The sequence below is a fragment of the Ceratocystis lukuohia genome (genome assembly GCF_044167205.1).
Source record: "Ceratocystis lukuohia strain C4212 chromosome Unknown Supercontig9_pilon, whole genome shotgun sequence".
Lineage (NCBI taxonomy): Eukaryota > Fungi > Ascomycota > Sordariomycetes > Microascales > Ceratocystidaceae > Ceratocystis > Ceratocystis lukuohia.
Window position 1 is genome coordinate 707,250 of NW_027263528.1, and position 18,450 is coordinate 725,699.

General features: G+C 49.8%; 4 protein-coding genes across 4 annotated transcripts; 2 read left to right on the forward strand and 2 right to left on the reverse strand.

Annotated features, from left to right (window-relative positions):
- Positions 1–3,039: 3,039 nt before the first annotated feature.
- HOO65_090153 (uncharacterized protein) lies at positions 3,040–3,570 on the forward strand (the record flags this gene model as incomplete). The annotated part of the gene is made up of 1 exon (XM_071001612.1): positions 3,040–3,570. The coding sequence occupies one exon, from the start codon at positions 3,040–3,042 to the stop codon at positions 3,568–3,570; it is 531 nt and encodes a 176-aa protein (XP_070856039.1).
- A 498-nt stretch (positions 3,571–4,068) lies between these two features.
- On the reverse strand, positions 4,069–10,446 carry HOO65_090154 (Endonuclease; the record flags this gene model as incomplete). Its single annotated transcript, XM_071004409.1, has 2 exons — positions 4,069–7,748; positions 7,860–10,446. The coding sequence occupies 2 exons, from the start codon at positions 10,444–10,446 to the stop codon at positions 4,069–4,071; spliced, it is 6,267 nt and encodes a 2,088-aa protein (XP_070856040.1).
- Positions 10,447–10,781: 335 nt separating this feature from the next.
- On the forward strand, positions 10,782–11,327 carry HOO65_090155 (uncharacterized protein; the record flags this gene model as incomplete). The annotated part of the gene is made up of 3 exons (XM_071004621.1): positions 10,782–10,795; positions 10,853–10,904; positions 10,971–11,327. 3 exons carry the CDS (start codon positions 10,782–10,784, stop codon positions 11,325–11,327), a joined length of 423 nt encoding a protein of 140 aa, XP_070856041.1.
- Positions 11,328–14,581: 3,254 nt separating this feature from the next.
- Positions 14,582–15,589, reverse strand: HOO65_090156 (uncharacterized protein; the record flags this gene model as incomplete). The annotated part of the gene is made up of 3 exons (XM_071004575.1): positions 14,582–14,753; positions 14,845–15,423; positions 15,471–15,589. 3 exons carry the CDS (start codon positions 15,587–15,589, stop codon positions 14,582–14,584), a joined length of 870 nt encoding a protein of 289 aa, XP_070856042.1.
- Between the last annotated feature and the right edge of the window lie 2,861 nt (positions 15,590–18,450).

Here is an 18,450-nt window from a genome sequence, read left to right on the forward strand (position 1 = left end):
CTTGGCGCCAGCACCGCCCGTATGTCTTGGCCCAGGCGAAACTCTGTCTCCTCCCCAACGAACTCAGCGGTGTTCTCGAGATCGGAACTCCTGAAAGTCTCGTTCCCGCTCTTCGGCTCTATGCCTCCCGGCCTTGAATGGCCAAACAATCCAAGTGAGTCCAGCATTTCAATACTTGTTTCAGCTTTCACCAACCGCATGGTTGCCCTTGCAATGAACTATATTCCAGGCATGCACAAAAAGCTAACAATGAACCCTCCTCAAGAACACCAATTCCATCAGGCGACAATACATCCTTCCTACTGTACTTAACTAGCTGCTCGAGAAAACCAGCTTTCAGCAAGTTGCGCTTGTAAGCCTCGGCGGTACGGGTAAAACCCAAATAGCCTTGAAGCTTGCATAGACGATGAAGAGAAGCGGACTCACCACTAAAATCCTTTATGAAATATTTATAGAGGTGTTCAATATACAAACGACAGGCGATACAAGGCCCGAAGTGCTTACGAAGCATTACCCGGAATCAAAGCATACTGGAAACTGGCTTCTCATTCTTGACAATGCCGATGACATTAGTTTTCGATATCATAGAACTTGAAGAAATTACCCCTACAGGCCGTCGAGGGCTTCGGAACAGGATGAGTTCGATGACGTTTCCATCACGTATATCCAAATACTTCGCCAGGCGCTATAGCAGCTACTTGGTTCATCGCATTTTAGCAAATCCAGAAATTCTCCAAGCGTACAGCTACTCGACTTCATTTCATCGCACAGCTGTATGCGGAACTATCTCGGAAGAAGAGAAAACAGGACTTGTCTGTGCTTGAGCATATGGCTCGCGCGTTGTCTAAGCCTAGGCGGAAAACATCACCTGCCCTTTCCATCTTGAACGGAGGGGAACTGACCGAAAGATCATGGCGTACGGCTACATAACTTGCTCTCCATTCCTCATCCGTGCAACAAAAGAATTGCTATCTGGAGACTTGGTTGTTCTCAAACCTGTAAAGCGCAGATTCCAATTGCGAGATGGGGAATATAAGGCTACATTACCACATTATAAAACTAAGTGGAAGAGCATGAGAGGGGCCTATCAAAATTTGAGCCTTTGAGGTTTAACATGGCCTTAGCTACGCATATTATAAAGACAGCCAACTCGAAAAGGGGATTCACCTGCTTGACTACACCATGTTGATGGTGAAGGCCCTAGGAGCTCAATATTCTAGCCTTCTGGCATCTCAACATAGCCTTGTATTGGAATTCCTTGGAAAGAAGCAAGCCGACTGGATAATTTCTTTATTTGAGTGCAGTCAGCCGGGGAGATAAGTTCCAGCGGCTGGCAAACTATCACTCCTGACATCTCGGTATCCATCATCCTATAAGAGCATATCATGCTACTAGCCGGGCCCAAGTGAGGATTAATCTTCGGAATCTCAGCGCATTACATAGCAGTACTTTAAAGCAGGATCACGAACATCAAGTGTAACATACATTCATCGGAAGTCGGAAAACATGGGAGGTCGGAAAGAAACCGGTGCCCTTCTGACAGGATTCTACATGAAACTAAAACAAGAAAAACGTAGTTAAATCAATTGCAATTAATTACTATTCTGTTCTCTAGATATTTCAACAGCAATTCAACATGTTCTTGAGTTATGGCCGCCTGTACTACATCTTCCACATCGCCTTTCCCTCGCTGCTGCCGAACTTCCCCGACCCCCAGCTCTCGATAATTCCGACCTCACCTGCGCATCACCGTCTTCCTGGTTAATGTTATCCTTCCCCTCATCTGCATTCATCGTCCCCTCATTTCGTAGTCTTTTTTTCTTCTTTTTTAGCTCTGCACCGCTTGACAAGGATCTCATTTGCCTGTCGAAGGTCCTGAATCTCGGACTCTAATAAGGTGTTTTGATGCACTACTGCTTTTGTCCCCTTGGCTAACGATGTGAGGACCTCAAGAATAGATGCAGGCGAGCTGCTATTATGCCTTTTGATTCGTCTTTCGAGGTATTCAAACCGAGAGCTAGCTTCAAGTACTGTCTTGAGGATTCTAGGAACCCAAAGATCAGGGAGGCCGGTCTCCTCCTCGATCGGTGTTGGAGTCTGCAGCTGCACATCAAGCTTTGATATCACACTTTCTCCATCCAATGGAACAAGCCCAGCCCCCTTGGAACCTCCCTTGATACTGTTCTCTGTCATAGCTGCTTGGCAGACAGCATGAAAAGCTAGAAAGAAATCAGTCTTGGAAACGTAGGTTATCGAGCACCTGATTAGATGCTCGATTTCTCGACCATAGGCCTTCTTGAGTGGCCCAAAGTACCCGACATCAAGGGGCTGAAGTAGGTGAGAGGAATGAGCTGGCATACAAAGTGTGATGGTGTAGTTGTCTGCACAATATTTCTGCAGTGACTACAGTCTGCCAAGCTCCTACTCTAGCCTCCGCTACGCATATCATCTTTTTTCCACCCAGCCCGTCTTACTTTCCATTTGGCTGTAAGGGAGGCGGAGCGCGGAGCGCGGCTCAGACGATATAGTACCGAATGTGTCTCTGCGCTAGCTTAGAACGTGCCATGTCATGCGCACCCAGGTCTGCACGTCAATGTGCCAAAGACGTATGCAGGCTTTTGGCTCTTCCCGATGTCAATGTGAAAGTTTAATTAGAGCCTAAAGGGTCTGTCCAGATTGAAAGCTGATTCAGTACGCATATACCCCCATCTTTAGCCTTTGCATATCCTTCCAAGTGATGCCCCATAATGTTGAGGTAATAATTTCTTTAGAACTAGTGTATAGGCCTTTATCACGCCAAACTTTCAACCCGGTACACGGGGATCAGCCAAGCCACGATAGATGGGATATCTGTTTTTGCTGCCGACTATATAGCCAAGTCACAGCCTCAAGAGGTGAGAACAAAGTTAAATAGCTAAGATGTATCAGCCACAAGTTGAAAAGGGAGAAGCTTTCATATCTTTTCCTCACGCTGCTCTTTTCAGTTTGGACTTCATACTTTGAGCTTCCGCCTTCTTTCAATCGTTGCATATATCGGCAATGAGATTCCCTATGTCATATCTGGCTCTGGCCCTGCCCCTTTTCAGCGCTGTTCAGGCTGACATTTTCACAGATCATAACTACGATCTCAAGGTCTTATATGACGGAAGATATTTGATCTTTTCTCCAGAGTATCACGAAGGCTGCGAAATCCTAGACTTGATTGAATTCTATCCTGGAGCCAAGATTGCCAATATCCGCGTTGCTAGAAACGATGAAGAAGAGAAGCACAAGAACAAGCTCGACCTGACGGAAATAGATACCACTCTAGCTGAAACAAGCAACTTAAAGCCCGACGACATGAGATGGGTGGTCTTTGATGTTGACAAAGACCCGAAAACCAACAAGATGATCGCCGAAATCCGCAACAATCGCAGGCTTGGGTCAAAGGAGGAAGTCAAAATTCTCCCTACCGATACGGAGTGGAACACGATTATGGGCTGTGGGTGTTACGCCTGCGTCTATGATACGGCAGTTGTAACCCTGCGACTATTGACCACAGTAAACAAGCGCTATAATCACTCACGTTGATGCGTATAAATACGTGAGTCTCGTATGAATAGCTATCCTAAAATGTAGGTCGATTCTCTGATTCTAAAAGCTTGATGAAGAAGGAAGCAAACTCTGTGACAGACTTCCGAAGCTGGCGCTTCGTAAGTCTATCTCAGAGCGGGGTCAGGGTCTGATTGTCATGTGACCCTGAACCCTAAAACCTACATGCCCCCTTCCCCCTCCAGCCTGAACCCTCAGGCTCAAAAGCTATCATAAAACTACTAAACTTGTGTACACAAAGTAAACAGAACTGATAACCAAGAAAACAAAAAAATCGAGCAAAAACCAAAAAGAATAACCACTAATAGAGATCCGTGATGAAGAAAAGAAAAAAAAAACAAACCTCCAAACAAAATTGACCAATGAATTCTCCTTGCCAGATCCCCCGAAGTAAAGTCAACACGTGAACTCACTGAAGCGGCTCACATGAGGTCGTCCAAATGCTGGAAAGCGCGGGCGGCAGATGCACGATCCGCGCTAGTCGCTGACGGGCAGACCAAAGGGTGTGGCGTTTTTCTCAAGGGCCTCGCGCTCCTTCTGCAAGAGTCTGTTGCTCGCGTGCCAGAGAGAATTCACTGGGTCACCGTCGAGAGTGTACGCAGGGAAGAGGTTTTCCATGTGAGTCATGTTGTCCACCTTTCTTCCGGCAGGTGTCCTCAACTCGACCAGGTTGCTCTTCAACAGCTTCACTACCAAAAACGGGCCATCGTAGAACGGCTCATGCTTATGTTTCCGCTGTCTCTGTCGCAAAACCCAGTCACCAGGCTTGAAAGTCCGGTAAAACGCCTTCTTCGCTTGCGTGGCTGCTCGTGCCATGCGCTTGGCATGCTGCAATGATTGAAGCTTGCTACGGTCTCCGTTGAGCTTTTCCATTGCTGCGACACGTTCAAGAGCAGCCTCATTCTCCTCCTCGACAGACATCTCACGGACATATTGCACCCGGGAATCACTGGCGGCATGCTGAGTGCCGAAGGCCAGGTAAAATGGGGTGTATCCATGTTCCAATGGGCGCTGAGCGTAGATCGCAAGTGCATGTGAATACACCAAAAAGGAAGTGGCATTTGGGTTCTTGCGCAAGATCCCGTAGCCAATCTCCTTGATGGTTCGGTTGAACCGCTCAATCTTGCCATTTGTCCGTGGGTTGTACGGGGCCGTGGGCCGCAGAGCGGTCCTCCACGCTGTGAGCAAGTCTCGGAACTCCTTGCTCAGAAATGCCTTACCAGAGTCGGCGATGATCTCGGCAGGTCTTCCAAAAGTGTGGAAGATCAGCGACATCACCGCTGCTGCTGCGGAGGCATTCTCTGTTTCGGACGGGGCACCCATGACGGCCCAGCTTGTGCAATAGTCGATCGCAAAGCAGATGTGAGTCCCATCATGGAGTGGTCCGATGAAGTCAATTCCCCATCTTGCGAAGGGGTCTGCTGATGGTACATACGCCAACTCCTTGGCAATGTCCGGGGGCTTCTTGAACAGCTGACAGTGTTTGCAGCTCTGGCGAACCGTCTGGATGAGCAATTTCATCTCAGGGTGCCAAAAGTTGCCGGCCACATAGCGCTCCAATGCGCCGGCCGAGCAATGCCCGCGATCCTCGTGGTATCTGATCAAGCGAGCAGTGGCTTTGTCCTTGTTGAGGACTGGCACAATCGAACGGTCCGTGTGAATGTACAGACTGCCCTTGGACACCGAGAAGTTGCGGTGTAGCACAGCAGGGTCGACACCCTCAGGCGCCTGTGCGCGACCCGAGACAATGTCCATGACGACTTGCAGGTCTGAGTCAGTGAGGTTCTTCACCTCATGGCTGACCACCGGCATCTCGTCTGGCAGTGGCAGATGCGGCTGTTTGGGAACGGGAAGCACCCCAGTGTAGCTCGCGTTGCCTTGCCGGTTGGCATTGCCCGAGATCGGCAAAGGCTGCGGGACAATTAACGGGTCGGGTGGCGGCCGCATGGCAGGCTGTAGCATCGCCTGTGCAGGTTGTTGCGGCTGCTCACCTTTGCGGGTTTCCTCGGGGACTTGGGCCATGGGCTCGGGTGGCGGGTTCATAAGCGCAGGATCAAAAGGTCTGTTCATCTGCTCAGTGAACCGTCCCGTGAGCTCATCTGCCCCCTCCTCGTCTCTCGACAGGTCAATGACCACTGGCTCCTCATCCAGATTGATCGGGTTGTCTGCCGAATCACCCGCAGCATACACCGTGATGGTATACAGGTCCTCGCCGTCTGTATTCGGCGGGCGAGACAACCAGTCAGCCACCACATTGGACTTGCCAGGCTTCCAAACAATAACAGGGTCGAAGTGCTCAATGGTATCCAGGAATCGTCTCATGCGGTTGGTGGGCTCCTTTTGCGAGCGGAGCGACGACAGAGACTGGTGATCTGTTATCACCGTGATGGGCATTCCTTCAATCCACGAGCGCCACTTGTTCAGCGCCAGAGTCAACGCGAGAGCTTCCCGTTCTTGCGACGAGTATCTCTTCTGCGTGTTGTTGAATGGGTGACTCATGAAGGCGACTGGAACAAGATCCTTGAGCAACGACTGACCTTCTGCTGAAAGCGCATTCTTCGGCTGATACAGTGCACCACCGGCATGATCGCCAGAAGCGTCCACCTGCACCACCGCTGGCAAAGTCCACCGAAAAGGGTACAGAAACGTCACATCGATCAGTGCCTGTTTCAACTTTTCGAACGACTCGAGTGCTTCGGTGTCAAGATCCAACTTGGTGCCCTTCGGCGGCGAACCAGTCAGATATTTCACTAATCCCGCTGCTGCATCGGCAAAACGGGGCATGGCAGAACGATGGTAACCAATTGCAGACAAGAAGCCGCGGACCTGGGAAATGGTCCGGGGAACTGGGTACTCCGAGATGGCACGGACCTTCTCAGGGTCCGGACGGATGCTGTTGTGCGAGATGATACGACCCAACAGCTTGACCTCCTCGGCGAACCACACACACTTGTCAACATTGAGGACCAAATTGGCGTCTGCCAGCGTCTTGAGCACCGCTCGAGTCCTCTCCTCCAACTCTTCCCGAGTGTCTGCCATAATGCAAATGTCGTCAATGAGGCCGCACGTGTAAGCTTGGTGCTCGGACATGAGCTCGTCAATTATCCGTTGGAAAGTGGCGGGGGCGTTGGTCAATCCAAAGGGCATGACCATGAACTCGTAAAGTCCAAAAGGTGTCAAAAACGCCGTCTTTTCCATGTCCTCTTCTGACATTGCAATCTGGTAAAATCCCTCCTTCAGGTCGATCACACAGAAGATCTTGTGCTGGGCAGCCTTGTTCAGAGCATCGTCCATGTTTGGCAGCGGATGCGAGTCCTTGATGGTGACATTGTTGAGCGCGCGATAGTCGATGCAAATTCTGACATTCATACCTTCCGGCATTTTTGTCATCTTGTCGACATTCGCAAGTTGCTCTGCTGTCAGGACCGGCAGGGACTTGCCGCCTTTGGGGACTGCAATTGCTCTCGATGCCCATGGGGACTTACTCGAGCGGATGATCCCCTCCTCCAAAGCCCGGATGATGAACACCCTGATGGCCAACCGCTGCAAAGGGCTGTAGCGACTCGCCCTTGCCTTGATTGGTCGTGCTCGGCCTGTGAGAATCCGATGGGCCGTGTTTCTCACTCGTGCGACCTTGCAGCCGGTTGGGGTAAAAAGCTCGGGGAACCCCCTTCTGAACATGGCTACTTCTTCTGGTTCAACCACATTGACACTCGGCTCATCGTCGTCAGCTGTCGCCACACTGCGACCCAGCTTCTTGAGCTTCATCAGCGACAGCTCCTTCTCTCCTCTCTCCTTCATGAATGGACCCCCTAACTTCACCTCGTGGCTCTCACAGTACTGAATTTCCCATTTCCAGTGTAGGGACAATCCCAAGGTCACGTCGCCCGGCATCGCGCCGTCTGGGATCACAGCTGCTGTGAGGGTTCTTGGCAACGACTTGGATTTGTCTTTGAAAACTAGGGCCAGGTCAAAGGTCGCATCGTGCGTGACCATTGGGCCCTTGTGTTTGTCGAAGCCTTTGAACCGGTGGGGTTTCTCAACGGGGTGAAGTGTCGCTCCACTCCTCCTTGCACATGACTCCGATATCGTGCATGGCGTCGCACCGCTGTCTGGAAAAATGCGGACAGCGATTTGCCGTAGCGGTTTATCGGGGTCTTTATTCGGTGTGTGTATCCAGCCGCCAAAGAGAACATGGCCATTGCTGGTCTCTCTCCTCGGCCGCTCATTTTCACTTGCGACACACACACCGTCCTCCTCCTATTGACCTAACCATTCCAGGCCAGCACCGTCGTCATCCCTCTCGTCAAGGAACAAGAGATGCTCGCCCTGGTCTGGCAGGTCCTCAGCAAGTCTCTCTAAATCCTCCGCCACTTCGTCGTAGTCCTCGGTCTCGGTTCCCACACCGTCGTTGCAAACCACGGCCAAGAGCTCCTCGTCCGTCAGCAGATGGACCTTGCCGCGGTCATCACGGAACCTGAACATGCGGCCGTGAATTTCAACGCACTCGCCACGTCCCAGGGGCGCATCACGGCCGACACTCAGCTGCTTCTTCACTGCCGGGTGGGGCTTGTCTTGGTCCGTTCGCGGGCGGAACTTGAACCTGACGGTCTTGTCGCCGACGCGACTCGGCGAGCGAGAGCGGAAGTCTTGCTTCATGCTGCCAACAGCACGGCTGCTACCACCGCGGCTGGCACTGCGGGCTCTGCCGCCCTTGTGGCTTGAGCGCCAATCAGCGGCAGTGGACTGGCCTCTGCCCTTGCCATCGCGGATGACAAATTGGCGGGGCTCAGGGCATGTTGCAATGAAATGGCCAGTCTGCTTGCAGTTGAAGCACTTCCGAGAGTTCCTTTGCTCCTTCTGCACCGCCATCACCTCCACGGCGAAGGTGCACTCGTTCTCTTCATCCTCCTCAACATCCATCGCAGCAAGCATCACCTTCGCGTCATCCTGCTCAGTCTCCGTTGAATTACCAGCGAGACTATACAGTGAGGAATCCACGATCGATCGGCTGGCAGAAGCAGGCTTATCGTTTAGCGCCTGCGTTCTCATCAGCTTGTCCTGATGCACAATATTGGCGTGGTTGCTGGCAACCTCGGAAATGAGGCTGTCTATAGCCGACGGGAATGCGTTAGGCTCCATGAGATCTGCCACTTTCCACTTGCTCACATCCTTGAAAACATCGTTAGAAGCCGACGAGTGTAGGTTCTCAACCACCGCTGCCATCTCTAGCAGGGTGCTCGTCGGAGTTCTCGTGGCAAAGGTGCTCTCCTTCGCGCGCTTGGCGATGTACCAGAGATGCTCCACGTACGATCGTCCTCTGGGGATGCCCGAGCTGACGCCATGCCAAGCGTCAACCTTATTGTTGACGTACGGCTGCAGTCCGACTGCACACGTCAGCACGCCCCAAACCGCAAGGTGCCATGGCGTCTGCGTTTGGATCTGGCCGGCCAACCTGGCGAAGTCATTTACCAAGAAGTGCGCTAGGTAGTACGCCCAGTACTCCGTAGGAATGGAGTTGAGGATGCAGGTTTTCTGGTGCTTCATCAGCTTCCATGTCAAATCGGGGTCGCTGATGGAAGAAAGCGTCTCAAAACCCGACATCTTGGCGGCCGTTGAACGCGTGCGGTCAAAGGAGGTGTCTGGCGGGACCTCATTATGCCTCGACAGCGCAGGGAAGAACATGCGAACGGTCATCTCCCTGGGGTAGATCTTGTCGCCAATTGTGAACGGGCGGAACTTCCAGCGGGCCGCCGCGGCGACTGCATGGTGAAAATACTCTCCAGGATGACCTCCCATCCGTCTCAGATCAGGAATGAAAGTGCCCCCCATCTCATCCTCGTCTTTGATGTGGAAGGCGTCTGGCTGGCCGTCGCTGCCATCTCCGCCATCATCGGGGTCTCCTCCGGGGCCACCGCCCCCACCGGGACCACCGCCACCACCACCACCGGGCCTTCTACTGCCGCCGGGGTTTCTCCTGGGGTACCCACCACCACTAGGGTTGCCACCGGGATTGCCATTGGGGTCACCACTACCACCCCCAGGGCCATCATCACCACCGGGGTTGTCACCACCACCGGGGTTGCCGCCACCGCCAGGGCCTCCGTTGCCACTGGGGTCACCGTCATGTCCACCGCCGTTGTCGGGCGTGGACCCACCTGGTTGATTCGTCTCGGAGGGCGAGACAACTGTAGGGACCGTCTGGGTCGCCGACGCAGATTTCACCGGAGGCTCGACTCTCGAAGCAGTCTGAGCCGTCAGCACAGCGAGCATGGCCGCGAGGTGCTCGGACATTACGGCCTGTCCTGCTGCCGCTGCGTCCTGCGCTTTAGTAAAAGCAGCCATGCTGACCCTGTGAGCTTCTGCGGCCTCCTTCTGGGCCTCGAGCAGTTGCTCCAAACGGGTGCTAGTTTCTTTGTTGGACTGCTTCATTGTGCTGGTGCTCAATCTCAGCACTTTCTCCGTGGAAGCCGATATAGCATTTTGAATGGCTGAAGTGCTGGCGTCAGAGGTCTCCTTCATGGCCAAGCGAGTGGCCCTGTTGCTCTCCTCCACCGCCTTCGTGTTCGCTGACATAGCGGACCGGATGTTGGTTGTCAACAACTCAGTGAGCTTCTGGAGGTCTCCGCGTGTGATCGAGTTCGACCCCTCTCCCATATCTCCCCGCGCGACGTCGGTGTTGGCATCGATGAACGTGGTCGCATTGCCAGCGTCTTCTTCGTCGTTACCGTCGTCGTCATCAATCGCCTCTTCAGATGAAATGTCTCGGGGGGCCGACGATCTAGGTTGGGTAGCGCCGCCCTTGGCGGACGCTGCCGCGTTGGCCTGACGCCGGGTCTGCACCCCGCTACTCATTTTGAATGAGGGATTAATTTAGAGAATAGGAAAGTCAGTGTAGTTGTATGACAGCACGAATCACCCGAGTAAGTCGTGCAAACGAAGTAAAAGGATCTGTAACTAAGGAGTCGTAAACAAATCAAAGAAAGAATAATAAAATTTTTTGTGTTCTTATCGTGATTTTTCGGGTAAAAAAGAAAAAAATGAAGTGATCAAGTATTGTCTGATATGAAGTTAATCAATCAGGACAAAAAATCGATTTTTTGTGGGTGTTACGCCTGCGTCTATGATACGGCAGTTGTAACCCTGCGACTATTGACCACAGTAAACAAGCGCTATAATCACTCACGTTGATGCGTATAAATACGTGAGTCTCGTATGAATAGCTATCCTAAAATGTAGGTCGATTCTCTGATTCTAAAAGCTTGATGAAGAAGGAAGCAAACTCTGTGACAGACTTCCGAAGCTGGCGCTTCGTAAGTCTATCTCAGAGCGGGGTCAGGGTCTGATTGTCATGTGACCCTGAACCCTAAAACCTACAGGGCACCCAGTATTACCGGAAGATGCTGCAGATCATGGATAAGCCAGTCCAGAAGATCCTTTTAAGAAATCAAGATCGCACTAGCCGGTCCAATGAGATTCAACCTACAGACCGTATTCATTTTTCTTTCCTACCATCAAAAGATGCCGCTTTTGCCACTGAGCTCACTACTGATGGCCTTGCTACTAAAACCTGGCCACCAAACGATGGTGAGGAGGCGCAGGAGGCTGCACTCAAGGCTCTGTTTGCGGAGGAGGACGAGAAAGAGCCTGAATTTCAGGCCGCAGCTGCTGTTGAGCTTGCTGATCGGGTCTCGGCCGCTAAGGGAGACTATGAAGCCACATCTGCTCGTTTCTAGCCCAGTAGTTATTCCTAGCTATAGTAAAGGATTCCGAGTTGATCCAAGGGAGGAATACTAGCTTTTACATCACCTTCACTAACGACCTCATAGTGCGATAGACAATGCAATGCACATTCAATTTTAATATATAAATACCAACACTACGGAGTTAAATACGTTGATTGGTAGCCACTATCCCAGCCCGATGACCATGTCCTATAATATGCTGAATAACAACACAGACTCTAACTCTTTCTCCATGCCAAAAACCCTCAATCGACTCAGAGGCCATTTACCACGGCAGCGTGTTAGTATCAAGCGGGCTTTTTCCGGATCTGATATTGCCGCCCTTGATCTCTTTAATCCTTCCCGGGCTCGGAGAACAAAGAGCCGCTATCTTTGTCTACGGTCGAGTCTATGTTGTGCCAAGGCTATGCAGACATTGTCACAGCGCGATAGAGATGCTCGGTATGATAAATCGCTATCGGGCTTTTGCGTAGGATAGAAAGAACGGTCAAGCTTATACATCTTCTGTCCCGTTCTTCGCCTCTTGGGACCGCAGTGTGTGTTATTAGACAAAGCGCGCATTTCTAGCTGTTGCTCAAGATGTACGCCAGTTTTTTTATAAGCAAACAACAAGAGAAAGCTGCGCACATCAAACATTTGAAACGACCACAGAGTCGGGTATTTTTGCAGCTGTTGCGATGCATCCACCCGTTGAATCAAATCATCCGTACTTGGCTTCCTACGGTGCAGCTGATGGTTCCTCAGTTTGTCACTCCCTTTTCCTCTTTCTTGAAACGGCAAGCGGTGCCTCTGTACTAGTCATGGGTCATGGGTTGATTCCTTGTTACGAGTTCACAATTCCCGCATGGAAGCGATATCAGTGGGGGGGACTGGATACACTGCAGGCCAGATGCATCTTTGCAATATCGCAGTACTTTCAGATCGGCTTAGGTGGGGGCTGGCTACATTTACGTCATTTATCCGCCTATACAAAGCTCTATACATATACTCACAATCGCAATAGTAAGGTTATGGTATCTCTTGTTGACTCTCATGTCTCACAATATGCGGGTCATATGCAATCGCTGCAGTGTCACGCTACACAAGATTCCTATCAATCCTTCTCATGACGACAACGTATAATACTTGATACTTTAACCATTTATAGTCTGACAAGCCATCAAACTAAAGTACACATGGCTGTGGAGACGGGAAATCTGGGATTTGGTGGTGTCCGCAAGCCGAGACCCCCAAGTTTCGGTTGTTGTTATCTACCAAGACTTGGTTGATATCCATCTTTTCCTAGGCCATCTAACTTTCACAGTCCATACTAGACACCAATCACTCGGCCTGCCCATTAGAACACTGTGCCACGGCTATCGCCATTGTTCCGCGCGCTGTGGCGTTGCTCATAGGAAAACCACGCTTCAGTCTGTGCAATTTTCTACCAGTACACAGCCTTTTTCCCTATTTAGCTTTTTGTCCCCCGCTTGCCAGATGCTTCCCGGCGAGACGCAGCCAAGATAAAAGCTAGACCCAATCTTATAGACAGCACAGCATAGGCAGCGAGTGTGACATCAGTTCTAGAAAAATAGACAATTCCTCTGAAAAAAAAACAAAATATCCCGATGGGTACAAAAGGGCCCCGGCTTTATAGAGCAAGAGTATGACTGACATCTGCGTTCAAGGGTAGTCGCCGCTCCTTCTGCTCACTGTTTGATTGATAGAAATCTAGGGCCCGTCATAGCACTGTCGCCGCGCTCCGCAAAGGAGCTACTCTCGAACTGATCTAGCCTCTCGTGGCCGTCAAGTGCAGCAGCAATTTATGGAACCTAGCTAGCCGTGTCTATTTATAACCCTGGCCCTGTTTTGCTCCACGAGATCAGATAGATGTCTATATTACAAATCCCAGACTCCGTCCAACAGACGAATAAGCTCCATCAACCCATGTAGCACTTTAGTAAGTGTTAGATGCGTGTATCACGTCACTAGCATCTCCGCAAGCTCATTTCCTTTATCTTTCGTCATGGTTCAGTGTTGATCCTAACCTAATTAGCCCTCCCCCTATCATGAAACACCAGCCACGCTTCGCAATAGAGTTGCCAAAAAGTGAGCAAAGAAACCCATGAAAAATAAGGGGAAGAAGCTGTTTCGTTTCTATATATACCACAGCCACCATACGCACAACTCAACTCGTCTAACACATTTCTCTTTCCTACTATGCTCCGTTTCACAGCGTTGTAGTCAGCAACGCCCTGTGGCTTGTACTCTTCCCCCGCCTCTATTTTATCTCTCCCCTGCTCTACTTTTCTCTTTTTCCCTCCTCTCTCCCCTGTAGCTGCTGCCGTATTACACCAAAACTCCACGAACTTGTTAATGTTCATGATGTACAACCACAGGGAGTGAACAAGGAACACAATCAATAAACCACGTGATGTCTCTCGTCAAGTCAGAAAGTTTGTCAAAAGGAATAAAAGAAAATACTGATTGTTCTGTGAGAGCTAAAAGTGTATAATTTCATGACAAGATTCTTTCCCCTCTCTATAGCCAGGATAAAAAAGGGAACTAGGAATCCCAAGGATACAATAGGGTGTAGAATAACAGAAAGGGAAAACAACTCCGCGCTTAAAGAGATAAAACAACAATACCAATAACTGACTATCCTCTTCTCCCATGTATGCAACCAGGAGAGCCAAAAGAGGCAAGTAAATATGAACCCAAAAACCACCAAGATGCCGCAAATATCAAGGGGGAAAGAAAAAAGAGCAAAAAAAAGATAAACTAAGCGAGTGTAGGTTGGCCAGGCAGAGAGAGCACTGCGCATGACATGCAAATAATAAGTAGCCGATAATGTTTTAATAGGAAAAGAGACAAGAATTCGCAGGTTTTGATCAGCAGGATGTGATAGTATGTGTATATGCGTATAAAAAAAAAAAAAAAGCGATGCGATGAGACGATGAGATGCGGTGTACAAGTGAAACGTGTCTGTGTTTTGCGAGAGTAGTCAACAAGAAAGTGAAGCAGAAGAAGGTCGTGAAATTCAAGGAGCCGGAAGAGCCGTGCGCATGAGATTTTTCGTGGTCGTGAGAAACAGATGAATGAAACGATGCAAGGAGCAGTTGGCAGTAGGCTTTGTCTGAGTGCATACGTGTTGCGCTGTGCACTGCAATGCCGTACTGTGTTGCTAATGAATGCTAGAGTATAGTCGTAAAGTGAAAACAAAGAAGGGAAAAGATAAAACAGCAAGTCGGTTTAGTTCAGTCTGTTTACTGCTGGGACTTGGTCTCAGCCTCACGCTCGATGTCCGAGAAAGCACCCATAGCAGCACTCTTCTCATCAACAGGGGGTGCAGCAGCGACGGCGCGGGTTTCCTTGGGGTTGCGCTCCTGGTCATTCTCTTCAAGACGGATAGAGCCGGGGAGACGGCTGCCAAAGGCACTATGAACAAAAGAAAAGCATCTGTTAGCAACCGAATGGCAGTAGTAGAGAGAAGGGGGGGGGGGGGGGGCCACGGAAAATGAAGACTTACAGGTGGAACAGGGACACTACACCAGCAACAATTACCAGGGAGGCAGTGAAGCACATGGAAAACCACAGAACAAGGCGGACACCCCAGGGCATCTTCATCCACGAGGTGCTCAGAGTCTGCATGTTCATCTTGTTGGTAGTGGTAGCGGCAGTCGTCCGGTACTTGTGGCAGGCAAAAGCTCTGGCAGCGGCAGCGACGCTAGCAAGCTTACGGTGCTGGGGGCGGTGAGAGACGATGCCGTTGTTCCTGATGGCAGCGGCAGCGGCAGTAGCAGCAGCAACAGAGGAGTGAGGGTAGGCACTGGGGCGGCGGTAGTGGGGGTGTAGACCCCGGAGAGCAGCCTCTTTTCTGTACGCGGCCATGAAAGCCTCGGTGCTAGGAATGTGGGCGGGAGTAACAGGGACGTCAGACTTGGGAGGAGAGAACTTGGCAATTATGGCATTGATGACCTCGACATCGGTAGAGGGAGGTAGCACAAAGGTGGTGACGTCAAATTCGATGTGAGCCATTTGGCGAGGTCCACGGCTCTCGGCATCAACAGCGTCCATTTTAGAAGTATCTTCATCGACGAAGATGACGCTCTTCAGTTCGGCAGGGATAGAAGGCGGAAGGCCAATGGTGCTGACCTTGGCGGGGAGGGGGGAGAAGAAGGGCGGTGCTGAGGGTTGTAGTTGCGGTGGATGGGAAGAGCAGAAGAAGGAGCAATGGCCATGGTGGCGGCGGCGATAGCGTAGAGGAACTTCATGGTTGCGGTATGTGGGAGAAGAAAAGATGAATAGAAAGAAAAAGAGACAGAAGGAAAAAGAAGACGAAAAAGAAAAGAAAAAAAAAGACAACAAAATGAATAATCGAAGGACCAAATGAAGGAGAGCGTGATTATTGAAGCTTTAACTATTGTTGATGATAGGCGAAGAGTAAAAAAGAAGGATGGGGTTGAAGGTGAGGGTGAAGAGGAGAAAGAACCTGACTAGATGGTGAGAAGAGAGTCTGAATATATAACAATACAGCAAAGTATGACCGGGCGGTAGCTGAGAAAACGGAGGGAAGAGAACGAGCCTAGAAAAATAAGGAATAAATGGCGATAAAATAAATAAGCGGAAATAAGTCGAAATAAGTCAAAATAAGTCAAAATAATAATAAAACTAAAATAGGAAAGCGGCAGGGCAAAAGAAGCAGGGAGAAGAAAAAAAAAGAGAAAAAGAGTCAAAAAGAGCAATAGCTAGATGTGGCGGTACGTTATACACGTAGTAGCCAACACAGCAATTCTTTTTTTTTTCATTTTTTTTTCATTTTTTTCACTCTTCTCTTTTTAACCTCTCTTTTGCTGGGCCTCTCGAAGGATTTTTCTTTCCTTTCAACTAAAAAGGAACAAGCAAATCCCTGGGGAACAGCTCTGTTCTCCGGCCGCCTTGAAGGACAGATGGAGCGGAGTCTCTGCCTCTTGCTCTCAACTATAGCTTGAACAGCAGACGAACGCCAGGTTGCTTGAGGTCCTCTATAGGCGTAACCGCTTGTCCCATAGCCCTTTAGACTCCTATACCTGAAGCCCACGACAGCTTGCACCAGGACACACACTCACACTCACACCCACACACCCCATGTGTAGTAGGTATGTAGACACTACACACTTTGACACTACACGCACCTTTGCCCTTCTCAAGCGACTGGCAGGTGGTCTCTCTCGGCTTTCCTCTTCTCTTCTCTTCTGCCCCTTGGCCCATACCATATAATCCGTACGTTTATTTCCTGTTTTTGCGTCTCTTCTTTTGCTTTCTTGGCCGTGGCTCAAGGCTTAAGTCATGAACTTTTAGGCGCACGGGCGGCGGCAGGGACCACCATATCTCCCAGGTACAGCAAGAAAATCGACAATTATAGATCTAACCACCAGTAATTTAATGTGAGGACTTAACTAGTCACTTGAAGCTCCTCAAGATAAAAAAAAATCGCCTTCCGGCTAGACTAGGTTAGGGTTGACCAGATATCGCCATACACAAGCTTCTTGTGCCGAGCTAATCCCTATTCCCCATTCCTTTTCTTCAACAAGAAAAAAGCCCATCCTTTTGCTACGAAGCTTGGTCGATTACTTTGTAGCAAGTCCATGCTTTCCCTTTTTTTTCTGCGCCCGCGCTTGGATAACGTGAAGCTTAGGCTTTTGTGTGCCTCGCCTCAGCAATAGTATACGTATGTGCACTGTATAGGCGCTGCTTAGCTTCACCGGTCTGCTCTTGCTGTGCTTCGTTCCTGCAGTACTGTCGTTGCAAACCTCTGATCTGAGATTTTCGAGAGGCGAGGAAAAAAGGAAAAACGAAAGAAAAAGAAAAAAAAAAAAAATAACTCTGACCCCAGATCCCAACCCCCATAGATCGGAAAACTCCATCGGTGTGAAAAGGGAAAACTAGCATTATTGTTGCATCCCCTCTGCTCTCTAGTGCTACCTGTATCCGAGGCTACAATACAACCCTATTGCATATACTGCGACTCCCCGACGCTCTTTTGACAGCAACAGCGACGAAAGCAAGGGTGTGATACTTGTAGTATTATATCTGCGTACGTGCCGTTTTGCTCCTAGATGTGCAAGGACTTGTTGCTGTCCGTTGTTATCTGCGGATCTAAACCCGGAAGGAGCTTCTCGTCCTCACGTACATGTATATATTATCGTACGTATCTGCCTACGTATGTATGCAGATACTTTAGCAATGGTACTTGGTCCGGGCTTGCCAGCCAAGGAAGACCAAGTTATCACCCTGTCAATCTACGGCACAGAGCCAGTTCGGCCATGAATATGCGCCAATTTTTTTCCCTTGCTTCTTTTTTTTTTCTTATTAATGCAAAGCAAAAACTTGGGATCGAGCAAGAAACAGGATCTCAAAAAGGACATGGGCTAAAATACCCCCATATAGAAGCAATAGCGAGCTAGTATCCCTAGCCTAGTCCTAGAGCCCGGGGTAGACCTGGTACTAATGGGCTCTTTTTTCCTGTCTCTTTTCGTTCCTTGTGCCAGCCAAGGAAAAATCGGTCAGGCCACGCAGATAGAAGCACAAACCAGCGCATTTAATCTACAAGAGGAACAAAGACCGAAGTAGGGCCCTTTTCCTGTCGTCTGTACTACAGGGCACTGTCACGAGAAGCTTGGTCTATTTGTGAGTTTTATGACTTGGTTGGGGCTTGTGGCTTATCACCTTGGTGCGTTGCTGTATTGCTCCTGTTTCCTACTTGCGCCTGCCCTGCCCCCTAAAACCTGCGTTTGAGAGTCTATAGCTACGAGACAAGGTGGCCGCTAGCCATAATTCAACTTTACAGGCTCTGTGGTTGTTAAAACACCATTCTGGGCTATACGAACTGAATTTGGTTGGAGATTTGGGGGATGGGATGGCCTTGTAACAAGGTCCTGCAAACTAACCCTTGTCTCCCTCCGACTAGCCACAAACCCTTGCCTCCACATCAACTGTCGTCATAGTTTAGTAGTCTTTAATTTTGATCTCGCCAGTTGTTTTTTTTTTTTGCTTTATTTTTAATTATTTTCTTTTTTTTCTTCCTTTCCCTTTCCGCCTGCTCCACATTTAATTACCGAAAGGCTTCTATTTTACTTCTAAAGGCTTACTGTAT